A 21,144-nucleotide genomic window follows, 5' to 3' on the forward strand; every position below is an offset into this window, starting at 1 on the left:
CTGAAATGCAGTGGAAATGTTTTTTTGGGATTAAGTTAATTTTCATGGCAAAGAGGGACTTTACAATTAATTGCAATTCATCTGATCACTCTTCATAACATTCTGGAGTATATGCAAATTGCCATCATAAAAACTAAGGCAGCAGACTTTGTGAAAATTAATATTTGTGTCATTCTCAAAACCTTTGACCACGACTGTATATACACTGAGTGTACAAAACATTATGAACACCTGCTCTTTCCATGACATAGACTGACCAGGTGAATCCAGGTGAAATCTATGATCGCTTATTGGTTCAATCCACTTCAAATCCACTTCAATCAGTGTAGATGAATGGGAGGAGACAGGTTAAACAAATATTTTTAAGCCTTGAGACAATTGAGACATGGATTGTGTATGTGTGCCAATCAGAGGGTGAATGGGCAAGACAAAATATTTAAGTGCCTTTGAACAGGGTATGGTAGTAGGTGCCAGGAGCATTGGTTTGTGTCAAGAACTGTAACGCTGTTGGGTTTTTCACGCTCAACAGTTTCCCTTGTGTATCAAGAATGGTCCACCACCCAAAGGACATCCAGCCAACTTGACACAACTGTCGGACGCATTGGAGTCAACATGGTCCAGCATTCCTGTGGAACGCTTTCCACACCTTGTAGCAACTCAATATTAGGAAGGTGTTCTTAATGTTTTGTACACTCAGTGTATATACCTGTATATCACTGTAAATATTTATGTTTAGTTTATTAGGCTCCCCATTAGCTACTGCACATGTAGCAGCTACTCTTCCTGGGGTCCACATAAAATGTACAAATACATGACAAATACAGAACAGTTATAGACAAGAACAACATAAGATATTACATTAAATTCCAAATAAAAAATACAAATAAAATAAGTTATATATTGAAGAGACACCAAGAGACAACAAAAGTACTATTTACACTCTATTCATATAAATAGTGCCTTCAGAAAGTATTCATACCCCTTGACTTATTCCACATTTTGTTGTGTTGCAGCCTGAATTCAAAATTGATTAAATACATGTTCTTTACCCATCTACACACAATACCACATAATGACAAAGAGATAACATATTTTTAGAAATTGTAGGATTTTTTTTGCAAATGAAATACAGAAATATTTAATTTCCATAAGTATTCACACCCCTGAGTCAAGACATGTTAGAATCACCTTTGGCAGCGATTACAGATGTAAGTCTCTAAGAGCTTTGCATGCCTGGATTGTACAGTATTTGCCCATTATTCTTTTCAAAATTCTTCAAGCTCTGTCAAATTGGTTGTTGATCATTGCTAGACAACTATTTTCAGGTCTTGCCATAGATTTTGAAGCAGATTTAAGTCATAACTATTGCCAAATATACACTGGAGTTGCATACCAAGAAGGAAGTGAATGTTCCTGCAAGCCACTCAGGAACATTCACTGCCTTCTTGTTAAGCAACTCCAGTGTATATTTGGCAATGTGTTTTAGGTTAGTGTCTGGTGGAAAGCAGACTGAACCAGGTTTTCCTTTAGGATTTTGCCTGTGCTTAGCTCCATTACTTTTCTTTTTTATCCTGAAAAACTCCCCAGTCCTTAACGATTACAAGCATACCCATAACATGATGCAGCCACCACTATGCTTGAAAATATGGAGAGTGGTACACAGTAATGTGTTTTATTGGATTTGCCCCAAACATAACATTTCACATTTTTTACATTAAGTAGACACTCTTATCCAGAGCGGCTTACAGTAGTGAGCGCGTACATTTTCATACTGGTCCCACATGGGAATCGAACCCACAACCCTGGCGTTGCAAGTGCCATGCGCTACCAACTGAGCTACACTTTGTATTCAGGACAGAAAGTGAATTGCTTTGCCACATTTTTTGCAGTATTACTTTAGTGCCTTGTTGCAAACAGGATGCATGTTTTGGAATATTTTTATTCTGTACAAGCTTCCTTCTTTTCACTCTGTCAATTAGGTTAGTATTGTGGAGTAACTACAAGGTTGTTGATCCATCCTCAGTGTTCTCCTATCATAGCCATTAAACTCTGTAACTGTTTTAAAGTCAATATTGGCATCATGGTGAAATCCCTGAGCGGTTTCCTTCCTCTTCGGCAACTGAGTTAGGAAGGATGCCTGCCAATTAGGAAGGACGCCTGTATCTTTGTAGTGACTGATACACCATCCAAAGTGTAACTATTAACTTCACCATGCTGAAAGGGATTTTTTACCCATCTACCAATAGGTGCCCTTCTTTGCGAGGCATTGGAAAACCTCCCTGGTCTCTGTGTTTGAAATTCACTGCTCGACTGAGGGACCTTACAGATAATTGTATGTGTGGGGTACAGAGATGAGGTAGTCATTCAAAAATAATGTTAAACACTATTGTTGCACACAGAGTCCATGCAACTTATTATGTGACTTGCTAAGCAAATGTTTACTTCTGAACTTATTTAGGCTTTCACTAACAAAGGGGTTGAATACTTATTGACTCAAGACATTTCAGCTTTTTATTTTTTATTAATTTGTAAAAACAATTGAAAAACATAATTCCCCTTTGACATTATGGGATATGGTGTGGAGGCCAGTGACAAAAAAATCTACATTTAATCCATTTAAAATTCAGGCTGTAACACAACAAAATGTGGAAAAAGTCAAGGGGTGTGAATACTTTCTGAAGGCACTGTACATATTCATATTATTATATACAGTACAGTTAAATTAGATCTTTAGAAAGAGGAGAGGTGCTGTGATACAATATGTTTTTTTATCTGTTTTCTAAAGCTAAACTTGCTTTTTGCCTGAGTAACCTCTGGTAGCAGAGCATTCCATGATGACATGGCTCTATACATAACTGAGCGACACATTAAATCTGTTTTTGGTTTGGGTACAGTGAAGAAACCCATAGTGGCATGTCTGGTGGGGTATTTATGTATGTTTGAAGTGTATGCAAATAAATTATACAAGTGGTTAGGCATTTTCAACACACAAAGGTTTCTTAAAAAGACTAAAAGAAAAGTAGTCGATTTCTCCTCAACCCACAAGAAAGACTATCATGCCTGTTGTTGATGTTCTGTGTGTGCAGTTAAGGGCAAGCTGCTTTGTTTTGAGACAGCTTCTGCTTTGCTAGGTCTTTCTTTGCTGCACCTGACCATATTACCGGACATAAATCAAGGTGAGACAAGATCAGAGCCTGAACAACTAGTACAGTTTATTTTTGTCTTAAAAACACAGAACATCTTTTTTATAGCAGACATACAGTATCTCTCCCCATCTTCACAACAACTTTGTCAATATGACTTGACCATGATAATTGACCATCCAGTGTTATACCCAGGAGTTTAGCTTCTTCAACTTGTTCAATGGTCACACCCTTTATGCACAACTCAAGTTGAGGTTTAGGTCTAAGATAATGCTTTTAACCAAATTCAATGCTTTGGTTTTAGATGTATTTAAGACCAGTTTATTGTTAACACCGACTGTAACTCCTTGCTAAGAGTCTCAGTGAGCTCAATGGCTGTAGGTGCTTATGTGTAGAGTGTGCAATCATCACCATACATAGTAATTTTAGCTTCTTGTAAGACAAGTTGCAAATCATTTGTAAAAATAGAGAAGCGTAACGGCCCAAGGCAACTGCCCTGAGGGATACCGCACTGTACATATCTGATGTTAGAGAAGCTTCCATTTAAGAACACTCTCTGGGTTCTATTAGATAAGTAACTCTCCAACCATGTGATGGCCGGTGATGTAAAGCCATAAAAAGTGTGTTTTTGCACTGAAATCTAACAATATAGCTCCAACTATCATCTTATTATCCATTTATTTTAGCCAATCATCAGTCATCTGAGTCAGTGCAGTACACGTTGAGTGCCCTTCCCTATATGCATGCTGAAAATCAGTAGTTAATTGTTCTTTGAAAAATAGCATTATATTTGTTCAAAGACAAATTTCTCCATCATTTTACTAAGAAGAGGCACCAAACTGGCTGTTAGAGCCAGCAAAGGGTGCTTTACTATTTTTAGGTAATGGAATTACTTTAGATTCCTTCCACGCCTGTGGACACACGCACTCCTTTAGGCTTTGGTTAAAGACATGGCAAATAGGGCTGGCAATACAATCTGCTACCATTCTCAATAGTTTCCCATCTAGGTTGTCTATACCTGGTAGCTTATTATTATCGATGGATAACAATAATTTTTCCACCTCTTCCACACAAAACAGCAATCCTTCTCTTTCATTATTAGATTTTCAATACAAAACATATGATGGTTCACTGTTCAATGTTATCATTTCACTTCTCAGTTCGTCCACTTTACATGATTAGCTATATCAAAATATTTTGTTATAAATGAACCATCAACCTCAATGAACGATGGAGATGAATTGGGTTTTCTGCCCAAAATATCATTTAAGGTGCTCCAAATTGTTTTTCATATAATTTATCTTGTTTTGGTAATATATCTATATTTTCTGTTAAGTTTAGTCACACAATTCCTCAATTGACAGTATGTGAACCAATCAGCTGAGCAGCGTGACTTGTTTGGAACCTTTTTTGCATAATTAATTTGAACCATACACATTTTCAATTCATCATCGATCCAGGGGGCTCTAACAGTTCTCACAGTTAGTTTCATAACAGGTGCATGTTTGTCAACAATTGGCAAGAATAATTTTACAAATACTCCAAGTGCTGCATCTGGATTCTCCTCAGACACATCAGACCAACATACATTTACATCTTCAACAAAACAGTCCTGAGAAAACATCTTGTATGATCTCTTATAAATAACTTTAGGGCCTGCCTTTGGTACTTTGGCTTTCCTTGTTATTGCCACAATGTTATGGTCACTACAGCCAATGGGAACTGATATTGCTTTGGAGCAAAGCTCTGCAGAATTAGTGAAGATATGATCAATACAAGTGGATATCACAGATCCAACACTATTTGTATACAAACTAGTTGGTTGAGTGATAACCTGGGTCATGTTACAGGCATTAGTCACAGTAAGAAGGTTCCTCTTGAGAGGACAACTAGATGATAACCAGTCAATGTTCAAGTCACCAAGAAAATACATGTATTTGTTAGCATTAGAGACCTTATCTAACATCACACACATATTCTCCAGATACTGACAGTTAGCACTTGGTGGCCTATAGCAGCATCCTAAAAAAAGAGTATGGTTATATATTTTGATATATTGAATGTTGATATTGTGAACCTATATTACAGTGGGGGAAAAAAAGTATTTAGTCAGCCACCAATTGTGCAAGTTCTCCCACTTAAAAAGATGAGAGAGGCCTGTCATTTTCATCATAGGTACACGTCAACTATGACAGACAAAATGAGAGAAAAAAAATTCCAGAAAATCACATTGTAGGATTTTTAATGAATTTATTTGCAAATTATGGTGGAAAATAAGTATTTGGTCAATAACAAAAGTTTCTCAATACTTTGTTATATACCCTTTGTTGGCAATGACACAGGTCAAACGTTTTCTGTAAGCCTTCACAAGGTTTTCACACACTGTTGCTGGTATTTTGGCCCATTCCTCCATGCAGATCTCCTCTAGAGCAGTGATGTTTTGGGGCTGTCGCTGGGCAACACGGACTTTCAACTCCCTCCAAAGATTTTCTATGGGGTTGAGATCTGGAGACTGGCTAGGCCACTCCAGGACCTTGAAATGCTTCTTACGAAGCCACTCCTTCGTTGCCCGGGCGGTGTGTTTGGGATCATTGTCATGCTGAAAGACCCAGCCACGTTTCATCTTCAATGCCCTTGCTGATGGAAGGAGGTTTTCACTCAAAATCTCACGATACATGGCCCCATTCATTCTTTCCTTTACACGGATCAGTCGTCCTGGTCCCTTTGCAGAAAAACAGCCCCAAAGCATGATGTTTCCACAGTAGGTATGGTGTACTTTGGATGCAACTCAGCATTCTTTGTCCTCCAAACACGACGAGTTGAGTTTTTACCAAAAAGTTCTATTTTGGTTTCATCTGACCATATGACATTCTCCCAATCCTCTTCTGGATCATCCAAATGCACTCTAGCAAACTTCAGACGGGCCTGGACATTTACTGGCTTAAGCAGGGGGACACGTCTGGCACTGCAGGATTTGAGTCCCTGGCGGCGTAGTGTGTTACTGATGGTAGGCTTTGTTACTTTGGTCCCAGCTCTCTGCAGGTCATTCACTAGGTCCCCCCGTGTGGTTCTGGGATTTTTGCTCACCGTTCTTGTGATCATTTTGACCCCACGGGGTGAGATCTTGCGTGGAGCCCCAGATCGAGGGAGATTATCAGTGGTCTTGTACTTCTTCCATTTCCTAATAATTGCTCCCACAGTTGATTTCTTCAAACCAAGCTGCTTACCTATTGCAGATTCAGTCTTCCCAGCCTGGTGCAGGTCTACAATTTTGTTTCTGGTGTCCTTTGACAGCTCTTTGGTCTTGGCCATAGTGGAGTTTGGAGTGTGACTGTTTGAGGTTGTGGACAGGTGTCTTTTATACTGATAACAAGTTCAAACAGGTGCCATTAATACAGGTAACGAGTGGAGGACAGAGGAGCCTCTTAAAGAAGAAGTTACAGGTCTGTGAGAGCCAGAAATCTTGCTTGTTTGTAGGTGACCAAATACTTATTTTCCACCATAATTTGCAAATAAATTCATTAAAAATCCTACAATGTGATTCTCTGGAGAAAAAAAATCTCAATTTGTCTGTCATAGTTGACGTGTACCTATGATGAAGATTACAGGCCTCTCTCATCTTTTTAAGTGGGAGAACTTGCACAATTGGTGGCTGACTAAATATTTTTTCCCCCACTGTATATATTTGTACTTCTTGTTTCAGGAAGTGATGTCACTGAGCACTGCCCCTATATATAGGACCTTCCACCCCCACCTGGGATATGGATGCCTAAGGAAGACCTGAAACAGTGTGCAGTATTTTATTTGTATTTTTCATTAGTTAACTCCAGCACCTGGATGTGCCTATGTTCTTCCGCTTTTGTAGAAAAAAGCCATTCTGGTTCTTAGTGAGCAGACTTACACAGTGATTAAAAAGCCCTTACCAGACAAGTGTTGTTGCAGCAAGGTCCGTCAGCACAATGTGCACCATTAGCTAGGGAACACTTCTTACAGCATTCCTTGTAGCACTCCTACAACACACATGACACCACCAGTCTGACACTGTATTGGAATAATATAAATGTGATGTAAATAGAATAGTATTGCATAGTAACTCACGGATCTAGCTCCGCAGTCACACTCCTCTCCCACTTCAATGTATCCATTCCCACACTCTGTGGATTCAAACAGCTGCCAAAGCAAACACAATCAGAGGGTTATTACGGTATTTTTATTACTGGTTATATACAGTATCTCTTTTTGATATTCTGCTGTATGACAACCACAACATGAACTATTCTCATCTGACTCACCTTGTTTGGCCTGTTAAAAAGACAGGATCCACCGCCCTTCAGCAGGAACTCCTTGTAGTCTGAGATGCTGCACTTGGAGAAGGTCCGGGGATGCTGGACCCTGGGGGTTAAGGAATACATCCACCTTTAACTTCCAGCTTTTAAACCCCCTAGAGTCTATTGATGCACCGGTGCGTCAATCTAAGTAACATAATCAAAAAATTCCCATCAAAATCTGTCAGTTTAAGCTAGAGATATCCGTTTTTTTGTATGGGCTGCATCTCAATCCACCGAATCCGCCAATGGTGGCCTTCTGCATCTGTGGTGGAAAGTGGCAGAGCTACAGCGCTGTTTGTCAGACCAGGAGACATCCCGGAAATAGATATTCTCACGAAAACGGTCTGTAGCATCCGAATGGTTTGGTCTACGAAGTATTATGACCAATCTATAGAAAGGGGACGTAGAGCAACACAATGGGGTTCTCCGTTTTGCTCTACGACCCCCACAAGTGTCACAGGACTCGTCTAAAGGTAACCCATACAAATGAATGGGTTATACACACCCTGTCATTAGGGAGAAGGGAGAGCCATACCATGCTATCATAGAGAGGGGCTGGGGGACTGGGGGTTTAGCAACTCATCATAAATCCGCTCGTGGTAATGACTGGAGCGGAATACGTGGAATGGTATCAAATACATCAAACACATGGTTTCCATGGTTTCCATGTGTGATGCCATTCCATTCGCTCCGTTCCGGACATTATTATGAGCCGTCCTCCCCTCAGCAGCCTCCACTGCTCTCTATCTGTCTGTCTATGTATGTGTGTGTGTGTGTGTGTGTGTGTTTGAAAGAGAGAGACATAGAGACAGACACAGAAACAGAGAGAGAAAGTGAGAATAGCAGTAGAGCAGTAGAACATTACCCAGTATCCTCCATGATGCAGCCCACCCAGGAGTCAGCGCAGCCACATTCCTCTGTGAGAGAGAACAACACAGAACATGTCCATCTTACAAAGAAATTGGTAAAAGCATATGTGCCTAAAATGTTTTAAACTGTTCCTTAAATAGTGTCTATCTGTAAGGCAGAAATTAATGTTCAGTGATGAATGGGAGCCAGTCTCTGTACTTCTCTTGGCAGCTGGATCCCACTGGATGCCTAGGTTCTGTGCCAAGCTCTGGGAGAGTGACGAAGCCATGGTCCACGTGCTGCCATACTGCAGGTACAACAAATCAGCAGTTACTCGTCTGCTCTGCTCTGCTGTAATCAAACGGTACGATTGTGTACATTAGTCAGCACATCTCACCTCGTTGACCCCTACTCCACGGCTCACAGAGCACAAGCCCCCGAAGTATGCTGCACTGCTCCGGCGGTAGTGGAAGGTCACATTGCTGTGCATCAAAAAGACACAGAATAACTATCAAACAGACAGTTAGACGGACAAGTGAGAGGTATTCAGCTGCCCTTGGAGGACAAATGGAAGTAGATGGACATTTTTTGCTTTATTGTTAAAGCCAAAGCATTAGGGCTTAGTCCTCTAACATGATCTAATATTCTGGGAAGCCATAAGGACTCAGTTAGTAAGAGATACTAATTACAGTATCAGTATATGGTAAGTAGCGGCATGGGGTGGCCCCGAGAGACAGACAGGAGAGGGCACTTACGTGAAGAGGTGCACAGCGTCAGCGTGCTGCTTGATGCTCTGCGCCCGGTACTTAGAGAAATCTTTCAGCATGTCCAGCGGCTTCACACTGATGGGAATCTGGTCCTTGTCCGTCCATATCTCCACGGCAACCAGAACGACACGTGTGTGCAGGTGCTCCTTAAAGATCTGTCATTGGCGCATGATGGGTAGTGGGAGGACACAGAGAAAGAGAGAAAGAGAGAGATAGAGAGAAATGACAGCACAGGGACAGGAGAAGAACACTGGGTGTGAATGATCATCTGTACTGTCTGAGGACAGACATGGGACAGGGGACACAGCACACTGGGAGCAGGGAGAGACAAGGGACTGTTATTGCACATCACAGCTACACAGAGCAACAACAAACACAGTAGTGATACAGTACAAAATCTGAATAGCACAGACACGAGTATGGGGCCGACTCAGGGTACAGGAGATGTACAGTGTGATACATAAGGAAGTGGTCATTTCTGGGTTCTACCTCTAGGGGCTCTCTAATATAAATGTTGAACAGCTTTTCTCAGTAGACATACACATAATGTGATATACACAAGTGGAGGCTGCTGAGGGGAGGACGGCTCATAATAATGGCTAGAACGGAGCAAATGGATGGCATCAAACCATGTGTTTGATGTATTTAATACCATTACACTGATTCCGCTCCAGCCATTACCACGAACAAGTCCTCCCCAATTAAGGTGCCACCAACCTCCTATGTTGGACACATACACATCAACATTTAGGTATTCCTGTACTTTGTAAAAAACACATTAATTGATTCAACTATAATTGCACTGAAAATATACCTCAAGGTACACAAACACATCAACAGCCAGTAAGGTATCAGTGTTTAACCTTATTCTGGATGTTCTGATGGGCACCCTGGGACATATACCAGGAAAAGGAAATAGAGGACTGAATATTTATAGATTTTAAAAGAGGTACAAAGTAAAGTTCTCAGAGCCAACTGAAGAGGTTACTCACAGCATCCACAAAGTTCACCACTGACTTGGCAAAGTTCCTGGTGTGCTGCTTGGTCTTGTGTCGTTTATACTGCACACCACACAAACACAATGGCACATAACTTTGATTAAAAAATGGTTATTAGGTGCAATTTGAATAAACACTTAAATATCCCAAGCTTCTCCGACACCCTTTTAAAAATGCATCAAATATGCATGTTGTTTTTTTGATTGTCCAACAATAGAATAAATGTGGATGATGGTTATGTTAGATAGGTTATGAATCATGCGTCCACCACATTCAATAGTGTTGCACCCTCTTGTGGGCATAGTTGGCTGAATGCTGCGGATACTATTTTGAGTCATTCTTTACAGTAAAAGAATGAAACATTGCTGAAATATTTCATACCAGCTTACTCATATTTCGTGTCTTTTGTCTAGTTGGTTTTGGTTTTGAGGGCACATACCATATTGTGGTCACTGACGATCATAATCTCCAAATACTTCATCTCCTCAAAGACATTCCGAGGCATCTGAAAAAAGCCACAGATTAGTTCACTATCATAACACACAGAAAACAAAGATTTCTAGAGGAAGAGAACAAAAGAGAAAATGTTGTGTGGTGCTGAGTTGAGTTGCAAATTATGTTGTGAGAGATACAAATGAACAGAGGTCACTTTAAATTAAGGGCCTATACTGGGAGGCTATGTTATAACACAAGGCTACATAACACACTAACTTAACACACTACGTAACACAGCAGGGGTGAATTAACTTACAGTAGGTGGAGTGTGTTACAAAATCCCTTTAAGGGTCTGATGAGGTCACAGACTTACAGCCCGCTTTTTCCTGCGCTTCAGCCAGGACATGTCATCCAGCTCCAAAAGCAGCCTCTCCTCCTCCACTAGAGACACAAAAACACATTAAAGGCCCAGTGCAATCAGAAACATGATTTTCCTGTATTTTATATATATTTTCACACTATGAGGTTGGAATAATACTGTGAAATTGTGAAAATTATGATCATGTTCATTTAGTGTAAGAGCTGTAAAAAGAAATGGCAGAACATTTTCGGTACAATTTTATAAATGACGACAGATAATTAGTTTGTTCGATATGGTGGGATCTTTTTGTGTCTGTCAAATTAATTATGCGAGAAATGGCGGTGGAAATGCCTTTATGTGCAAATATTGATATAATAACCATCATATCGAAGTAAACTTGGATGATATGGTGTGTGGTCCTCCCACTACGACTCGGGAAACCATGCAGTTTATTAGGCTACAGATGAAATAAGTTATGATTAACTTCACAGGGTGTTGAAAGTGCATGGTGATGAGCTTGATGCTCCTTTCCAATAAATATTGAAGGTCTTATTCTGGTGATATGATGATCGATGCTTGACTGTCGTTTGACAAATACAAATATTTTCGCTCTTATCCATAATAATCTCATCATGTAGACTAGCCAACCAGCACAGCCTACCCGCACTGTATCTCCGAGCTGTTGGCTAGAGCGCACGTGCCAAGACCAGAGTAGGCACATTTGATATTTAACGCAACAGTTTTTGTGACAAAACTATCGGTAGAGTTGAAAATGCGATGGAAACACATTGAACTTTAGATTTTTATTCAGTACATGAAAACTTAAGCAAAAAAGTACATTTTGTGTGCACTACATCATCAAGCACTGATTTTAACTGTAACAAGTCTGTTTGGTGGAAACACACCACTGGTGGGAAAATGCGCATATTTTCTTTATGCAAATGTTTTATATTTTCATGAAAATCTGTCGCCAATTGGATGGAAACCTAGCTAGCAAGTTACTTAATTGTTACCCAGAAATGATTTGATATTGAAATAAAAACGTCTGCATTGGACCTTTAACACGGGAAGAGAAACACACGAAGGTATACGCAAGATACAGATGCCATAGGAGGGAAACTGTGACACAGTTCAGATCTGGGTCAAATACATAGGTCAAATACATTGAGGTGTGCATAGGTCAAATACATATAAAAGACAATTGATTTACCTTGGAGTTTGTTCTTCACTCCATTGGTTCCACTCTACTGGACAAACCAAATCAAGCGCAACACAGGTATTTGAAAGTATGTGTATGTATTTCACCCAGGTCTAGAGCTGTCATATGGGGATTCTAATGTTAGCGGTAGTAGGAGAGGATAAGAACGGTTTTGGAATGTCAGGTAGACAGGCCATGAGAGTGTTGATGTAAAGTGGTGGAGGCCTCTTGGAGATCATGCAAGATCCAAGATGGCAGCTAGATGCAGAACTCATTACCCAGTTCCTCTGGGTCATTGCTCCACTGGAGGGTGGGCCTCCTGCGCAGTGAGTGGGGTCGTGCAGCTGTATCCTGTGAGGGAAACCATTAACCGTCAGCAAGGGTGTGATGAGGGTAGTGGGAACAGGGAACAAGGAACAGGGGTCAAGTTACAAAAGATAGGTCATTATGGGGTAGACTGGCTGGCTCGGAGGGTATCGACATTAGTCTGCATAACAAGGAACATGATTACATTTTCACAACTAGTCAACATCAATCAATATCTAAGGTAGACATGTAAAACGTAATACTTTATTAAGCTAAATACATTATCATTACATTACCATTTTTCTTTCCATTTTCACCATGGACCTTGACCGATATACAGTGCCTTCAGAAAGTATTCACAGCCATTTACTTTTTCCACATTTTGTTGTGTTACAGCCTGAATTTAAAATTGATTCAATTGAGATTTTGTATCACTGGCCTACACACAATACCCCATAATGTCAAAGTGGAATTATGTTTTTAGAAATGTTTACAAATTAATAAAAAATGAAAGAATGAAATGTCTTGAGTTAATAAGTATTCAACCCCTTTGTTATGGCAAGCCTAAATAAGTTCAGGAGTACACGTGCTTAACAAGTTACATAATAAGTTGTATGGACTCACTCTGTGTGCAATAATAGTGTTTAACATGATTTTTGAATGACTACCTCATCTCTCTACCCCACACATACAATTATCTGTAAGGTCCCTCAGTCGAGCAGTGAATTTCAAACAGATTCAACCACAAAGACCAGGGAGGTTTTCCAATTCCTCAAAAAGAAGAGCACCTATTGGTGGATGGGTTAAAAAAAAAGCAGACATTGAATATTCCTTTGAGCATGGTGAAGTTATTAATTACACTTTGGATGGTGTATCAATACACTCAGTCACTACAAAGATACAGCCGTCCTTCCTAACTCAGTTGCCGGAGAGGAAGAAACCCGCTCAGGGATTTCAGGCCAGTGGAGACTTTAAAACAGTTACAGAGTTGAATGGCTCTGATAGGAGAAAACTGAGGATGGATCAACAACATTGTAGTTAATCCACAATACTAACCTAATTGACAGAGAAAAAAAGGAAGCCTGTATAGAAAAATAAATTATTCCAAAACATGCATCCTGTTTGCAATAAGGCACTAAAGTAAAACTGCAAAAAATGTGGCAAAGAAAGGAACTTTATGTCCTGAATACCAAGCGAATACCAAGCGTTACACAACACATCACTGAGTACCACTTCATATTTTCAAGCATGGTGGTGGCTGAATCATGTTATGGGTATGATAAAAAGAAACGGAATAGAGCTAAGCACAGGCAAAAATCCTAGTGGAAAACCTGTCAGTCTGCTTTCCAACAGACACTGGGAGAAAAATTCACCTTTCAGCAGGGCAATTACCTAAAACACAAGGCCAAATATACATTGGAGTTGCTTACCAAGACGACATTGAATGTTCCTGTGTGGCCTAGTTACAGTTTTGACTTAAATCGACTTGAAAATCTATGTCAAGACTTGAAAATGGCTGTCTAGCAATGGTCAACAATATGGGGCATACAACAATCTCAGCTCTGTAGATTTTGCTGTGAAGAGACAGAATTGCTAGGTCATTTATTCTGGTATTGCCCTTATGTAGCTTGTTTCTGGTTACGGGTTCAGGAATGGTTAAAAAATCACAACATTCACTTAAAATTAACCTTACAAATAGCAGTGTTGGGTATTTGGAAAGCCATAGTCAGTCAATCAATAATATAATAATACTCATAGGAAAGGTTTTAATCTTTAGCTCACAATTTGTGGATACTATGCGATTAGAAAGGTTCAAAATGTATGTAAAACATCACAGCACAATTGAAAAATATATGGTACATGGAAACCAAACGAGGGTGGTCTATGGTGATAGGTGGGATGGGCTGAGAGTGGCTGAGGGGTGGGATTAAAGAGCTTATGTTCGGTAATGTATTATTGTTATGTGATTGCTGTATATAAATGTACCATGTATGTAAAATGTATGTGTAAAATGTATGTAAAATGTATGTGTAAAATGTATATGTAAAATGTATATGTAAAATGTGTGTATAAAATGTAGCAGAAAAGCTGTAAAAACCAAAAAATGTCCTCCAAAGAGATGGGTTAATAATAAAAAACAAGTATATAAAAAAATACAAAATATATAAAAAAGTTATAATATAAATAAAAAATGTAAACAGCCAGCTTGACAGAGCTTGAAGAATTTTGAAACGAATAATGGGCAAATATTGTACAATCCAGGTGTGCAAAGCACATAAGACTTACCCAGAAAGACTCAAAGCCGTAATCACCCCTAAATGTGATTCTAACATGTCTTGACTCAGGGGTGTGAATACTTATGTAAATTAGATATTTATGTATTTAATTTGTTTTTTATTATTGCAAGAATTTCTAAAAACATGTTTTCACTTTGTCATTATGGAGTATTGTGTGTAGATGGGTGATACTTGTTTTTTATTGAATCCATTTTGAATTCAGGCTGTAACACAACAAAATGTGGAATAAGTCAAGGAGTATGAATACTTTCTGAAGGCACTGTACGTTCTATGCTTATATAACTTTAGGAAAAGCTCAATACAGATTTGTGAGGTAAAACCATTTCCATACATGTAGCACTTTGTTATCATATGTCCTTCACTATTGTAAACCATGGACTTCCTTTAAAAACAAGAATGTCCTTGTCAATGGAAAACATGCCATTTTCACTAGATAACCTAATGTGCCTTTACAGGAAAAAGGAGGCTTTAATAACAGTAAAAGTGGCAGAAGCGATCCTAGCTGTAGCACAAGTAGAGGTAGAACAAATAGTATTTGTGTAGCAAATATTTTGAAAAACCTAAATAGGAGGAAGAACTTACAATTGAGTGAGTCTGTTGCAAAGGCTCAATTAGATACACATAGAGTCCATCATCAAACATTCCGCTGTCAGGCAAGGAGAGAGGGAGGAAAAGTGAAGAGAGAAGACAGTCAATACTGAGTCAATATCAGCTGTGGAAAGCACCAATATCTATTAAGTATTCAATGCACAGACTATAATGTAAAACTGCTGATGTGTTCACTTACTGCAGCCCATTGCAGGTAGACAAGGCCACATTAGAGTCATCTTCCCCCCTCACCTGGCCGTGGTAGTAACAGTGCTCACCACCCTGAGTTTACACAGAAACAACATTTATACAATACATATACAACATCACATCAACCTACTGTAGAGCAGAGGGCAAATATGACATATATACTGTACACTCAGTGGCCAGTGGCCATCTAGAGCCGGGTTGGACCCCCCTTTGCCTCAAGAACAGGATTAATTGTTTGGGGCATGGAAACATTGCTCAATTGGTATCAAGGGACCTAACGTGTGCCAGGAAAACATTTGTCACGTTGTATAATGATTAGAAGACAAGCGCAGGAATACGTATTAGGGTTTTATTACTCCACCCAACACAAACACGTATATACAAACACTACCGTTCAAAGGTTTGGGGTCACTTAGAAATGTCCTTGTTTTCGAAAGAAAAGCAATTTTTTTTGTCCATTAAAATAACATCAAATTGATCAGAAATACAGTGTAGACATTGTTCATGTTGTAAATGGCTATTGTAGCTGGAAACGGCAGAATTAATGGAATATCTACAGTGGGGAAAAAAACTATTTAGTCAGCCACCAATTGTGCAAGTTCTCCCACTTAAAAAGATGAGAGAGGCCTGTAATTTTCATCATAGGTACACGTCAACTATGACAGACAAAATGAGAAAAATAAATCCAGAAAATCACATTGTAGGATTTTTAATTACACTTACATTTTAGTCATTTAGCAGACGCTCTTATCCAGAGCGACTAACAGTTAGTGAGTGCATACATTATATATATATTTTTTCATACTGGCCCCCCGTGGGAATCGAACCCACAACCCTGGCGTTGCAAACACCATGCTCTACCAACTGAGCTACATCCCTGCCGGCCATTCCCTCCCCTACCCTGGACGACGCTGGGCCAATTGTGCGCCGCCCCATGGGTCTCCCGGTCACGGCCGGCTACGACAGAGCCTGGATTTGAACCAGGATCTCTAGTGGCACAGCTAGCACTGCGATACAGTGCCTTAGACCACTGCGCCACTCGGATGAATTTATTTGCAAATTATGGTGGAAAATAAGTATTTGGTCAATAACAAAAGTTTCTCAATACTTTGTTATATACCCTTTGTTGGCAATGACACAGGTCAAACGTTTTCTGTAAGTCTTCACAAGGTTTTCACACACTGTTGCTGGTATTTTGGCCCATTCCTCCATGCAGATCTCCTCTAGAGCAGTGATGTTTTGGGGCTGTCGCTGGGCAACACAGACTTTCAACTCCCTCCAAAGATTTTCTATGGGGTTGAGATCTAGAGACTGGCTAGGCCACTCCAGGACCTTGAAATGCTTCTTACGAAGCCACTCCTTCGTTGCCCGGGCGGTGTGTTTGGGATCATTGTCATGCTGAAAGACCCAGCCACGTTTCATCTTCAATGCCCTTGCTGATGGAAGGAGGTTTTCACTCAAAATCTCACGATACATGGCCCCATTCATTCTTTCCTTTACACGGATCAGTCGTCCTGGTCCCTTTGCAGAAAAACAGCCCCAAAGCATGATGTTTCCACAGTAGGTATGGTGTACTTTGGATGCAACTCAGCATTCTTTGTCCTCCAAACACGACGAGTTGAGTTTTTACCAAAAAGTTATATTTTGGTTTCATCTGACCATATGACATTCTCCCAATCCTCTTCTGGATCATCCAAATGCACTCTAGCAAACTTCAGACGGGCCTGGACATTTACTGGCTTAAGCAGGGGGACACGTCTGGCACTGCAGGATTTGAGTCCCTGGCGGCGTAGTGTGTTACTGATGGTAGGCTTTGTTACTTTGGTCCCAGCTCTCTGCAGGTCATTCACTAGGTCCCCCCGTGTGGTTCTGGGATTTTTGCTCACCGTTCTTGTGATCATTTTGACCCCACGGGGTGAGATCTTGCGTGGAGCCCCAGATCGAGGGAGATTATCAGTGGTCTTGTATGTCTTCCATTTCCTAATAATTGCTCCCACAGTTGATTTCTTCAAACCAAGCTGCTTACCTATTGCAGATTCAGTCTTCCCAGCCTGGTGCAGGTCTACAATTTTGTTTCTGGTGTCCTTTGACAGCTCTTTGGTCTTGGCCATATTGGAGTTTGGAGTGTGACTATTTGAGGTTGTGGACAGGTGTCTTTTATACTGATAACAAGTTCAAACAGGTGCCATTAATACAGGTAACGAGTGGAGGACAGAGGAGCCTCTTAAAGAAGAAGTTACAGGTCTGTGAGAGCCAGAAACTTGCCTTGTTTGTGGCTGACTAAATACTTTTTTTCCCCACTGTAATTTGCAAATAAATTCATTAAAAATCCTACAATGTGATTTTCTAGATTATTTTTTTCTCAATTTGTCTGTCATAGTTGACGTGTACCTATGATGAAAATTACAGGCCTCTCTCATCTTTTTAAGTGGGAGAACTTGCACAATTGGTGGCTGACTAAATACTTTTTTCCCCCACTGTATCTACATAGGCGTACAGAGGCCCATTATCAGCAAGCATCAGTCCTGTGTTCCAATGGCACGTTGTGTTTGCTAATCCAAATTTATCATTTTAAAAGGCTAATTGATCATTAGAAAACCCTTTTGCAATTATGTTAGCACAGCTAAAAAACTGTTGTGCTGATTAAAGAAGCAAAGAAAAAGCCATATCTCAGACTGCCCATCTTTTATTTTTATTGGCCAGTCTAAGATATGTCTTTTTCTTTGCAACTCTGCCTAGAAGGTCAGCATCCCGGAGTCGCCTCTTCACTGTTGACGTCAAGACTGGTGTTTTGCGGGTACTATTTAATGAAGCTGCCAGTTGAGGACCTGTGAGGCGTCTGTTTCTCAAACTAGACACTCTAATGTATTTGTCCTCTTGCTCAGTTGTGCACCAGGGCCTCCCACTCCTCTTTCTATTCTGGCTAGTGCCAGTTTGCGTTGTTCTATGAAGGGAGTAGTACACAGCGTTGTACGAGATCTTCAGTTTCTTGGCAATTTCTCGCATGGAATAGCCTTCATTTCTCAGAACAAGAATAGACTGACGAGTTTCAGAAGAAAGTTATTTGTTTCTGGCCATTTTGAGCCTGTAATCTAACCCACAATTGCTGATGCTCCAGGTACTCAACTAGTCTCAAGAAGGCCAGTTTTATTGCTTCTTTAATCAGCACAACAGTTTTCAGCTGTGCTAACATAATTGCAAAATGATTTTCTAATTATCAATTAGCCTTTTAAATTGATAAACTTGGATTAGCAAACACAACGTGCCATTGGAACACAGGACTGATGGTTGCTGATAATGGGCCTCTGTACGCCTATGTAGATATTCCATAAAAAATCTGCCGTTTCCAGCTACAATAGCCATTTACAACATTAACAATGTCTACACTGTATTTCTGATCAATTTGATGTTATTTTAATGGCCAAAAAAATTGCTTTTCTTTCAAAAACAAGGACATTTCTAAGTGACCCCAAACTTTTGAACTTTAGTGTATATACACATACTAATCAGGGGGAATGGGAACCAGGTGTGCGTAATGAGACAAGACAGTCCAGGGTTGGTGGTAATGATCCATGTCAGTGACGCCTAGAAAGCCGGTGACGTAGGCCTCCGGAACTGGTGAATGGAATGAGCAGCAGTACCGGGAAGATCCGGGACAGTACCCCCCGGAGGGAATTCTGCGCGTACTCAGCCCAAGGTAGAAAATCCGCCCACTCCCCCGGCCGGTCCTGACAGTAACACCTCGGGAACCTGCCCACTTCCTGATTGACCCTCTCCACCTTCCCATTAGCTTGAGGACGGTATTCGGAGGTGAGACTGACGTGACACCCAGGTGTTCCATGAACGCTTTCCACACGCGTGAAGTGAACTGAGGACCACATTCTGACACAATGTCCTCCGGGATCCCGTAGTGCCGGAAGACGTGTGTAAAAAGAGCCTCCGCACTTTGCATGGCCGACGGGAGCCCAGGCAGAGGAAGGAGGCGACAAGCTTTGGAAAACCGGTCCACAACGACGAGAACGGTGGTGTTCCCCTGGGAGGGGGGAAGGTCAGTGACAAAGTCCACCGAGAGGTGAGACCAGGGTCGTTGTGGAACCGGCAGGGGAAGGAGCTTTCCATAAGGGAGGTGTCTGGGTGTCTTAGACTGGGCACAGATGGAGCAGGAAGAGACGTAAACCCGGACGTCCCTAGCCAAGGTGGGCCACCAGTACTTCTCAGTCAGGCAGGCGATGGTACGGCCTATCCCAGGATGACCCGACACAGGCGCCGTGTGTGCCCAGGAAAGGAGGCGGTCCCGCACACCCGTGGGCACGGTTCTCCGGGCACTGTGCAGGTGCGGGTTCCGTACGCAGGGCCTGCCGTACGTCGGCGTCCACATCCCACACCATTGGCGCGATGATACGGAACGGAGGGACGATGGGGGTCTCCTCTCCCTGCCTCTCCTCTGTGTCATGAGGCGAGACAGGGCGTCCGCCTTCACGTTCCTCGGGCCTATAGGAAAGCGTGAATTGGAACCTGGCGAAGAATAGAGCCCACCTGGCCTGTCTCGGGTTTAGCCTCCTCGCTTCCCTGATGTACTCCAGGTTGCGGTGGTCCGTCCACACCAGAAAAGGGTGTTTGGACCCCTCCTCGCCTTCACAGCCTTCTTGACCGCCAAGAGTTCCCGGTCCCCTACGGCTTAGTTCCTCTGGGTGGGGCTCAGCTGCTTGGAGTAGAAGGTGCAGGGCCGCAGTTTTGGAAGGGTTCCGGTGCGCTGGGACAGCACTGCCCCAATTCCTACTTCGGAGGCATCCACCTCGACGATGAAGGGGTGAGGGGTCGGGATGTGCCAGCATGAGAGCAGTGGTGAAGCGTGCCTTCAGCATCTCGAACGCCCTCTCCGCCTCCGTCGTCCAACAAAGCCGCTGGGGACCTCCTCTCAGCAGGGAGGTAAGAGGCGCGACCACCGTGCTGAAGCCCCGGATGAACCTCCGGAAATAGTTGGCGAACCCCAGGAATTGCTGGACTGCTTTCACGGAGTTGGGAATGGGCCATGACCTGACTGTGCTGACGCGTTGCTCCTCCATCTACACTCCCTCCGTGGATATGAGGTAGCCCAAAAAGGACACGGACCACTTGAAAAACAAACATTTATCTTGTTTAACACAGAAATTATGCTCCAACAGTCTTCCCAGTACAGACCTGACTAACGAGACATGCTGGGCTCAGTCAGCAGAATAGACCAAAATCTTGTCTATATAAACCATTACACCCCATCCCAGCATGTCCCGAAACACTTTGTTAATAAAGGCCTGGAAGACTGAAGAAGCATTAGACAGGCCAATGGGCATTACGAAATACTCGTAATGCCCCGTCGTCGTAGAAAAGGCCATTTTCCATTTGTCGCCTGCACGAATGCGCACCAGATTGTAGGCGCTCCTCAAGTCCAGTTTCGTGAAGTACTGCGCCCCGTGCATTTGTTAGATGATGGTCGGGATGAGGGGTAAAGGATAGCTGAACTTAACGGTGGCTTTGTTCAGTGGCAATGCAAGGGCGCAGTCCCCCATCTTTCTTCTTAACAAAAAATAAGCTTGAGGAGGCTGGTAACGTAGAGGGGCGGATAAAATCCTGCTGGAGGCTCTCCTGTACGTAGGTCTCCATGGCCTCGGTATCCGTGTAGGAGAG

The 21,144-nt window shown here is 41.7% G+C and overlaps 1 protein-coding gene across 3 annotated transcripts in view; it reads right to left on the reverse strand.

Moving 5' to 3' along the window:
- LOC121536754 (disintegrin and metalloproteinase domain-containing protein 23) overlaps positions 1–21,144 on the reverse strand; it is a 42,784-nt gene that overhangs the window by 11,961 nt on the left and 9,679 nt on the right. For all 3 annotated transcript variants that reach the window (XM_041844269.2, XM_041844268.2, XM_041844270.2), the window contains exons 5-17: positions 15,470–15,552; positions 15,265–15,328; positions 12,358–12,430; positions 10,894–10,961; positions 10,525–10,590; positions 10,080–10,148; positions 9,076–9,242; positions 8,718–8,802; positions 8,540–8,627; positions 8,337–8,388; positions 7,436–7,535; positions 7,242–7,313; positions 7,067–7,153 (exon numbers count right to left, since the gene is read on the reverse strand). In XM_041844269.2, the coding sequence (XP_041700203.1) occupies positions 7,067–7,153; positions 7,242–7,313; positions 7,436–7,535; positions 8,337–8,388; positions 8,540–8,627; positions 8,718–8,802; positions 9,076–9,242; positions 10,080–10,148; positions 10,525–10,590; positions 10,894–10,961; positions 12,358–12,430; positions 15,265–15,328; positions 15,470–15,552 (1,074 nt within the window). The remainder of the gene's footprint in view (positions 1–7,066; positions 7,154–7,241; positions 7,314–7,435; positions 7,536–8,336; positions 8,389–8,539; positions 8,628–8,717; positions 8,803–9,075; positions 9,243–10,079; positions 10,149–10,524; positions 10,591–10,893; positions 10,962–12,357; positions 12,431–15,264; positions 15,329–15,469; positions 15,553–21,144) is intronic.

The sequence above is a fragment of the Coregonus clupeaformis genome, chromosome 23 (genome assembly GCF_020615455.1).
Source record: "Coregonus clupeaformis isolate EN_2021a chromosome 23, ASM2061545v1, whole genome shotgun sequence".
Classification (NCBI taxonomy): Eukaryota; Metazoa; Chordata; class Actinopteri; order Salmoniformes; family Salmonidae; genus Coregonus; species Coregonus clupeaformis.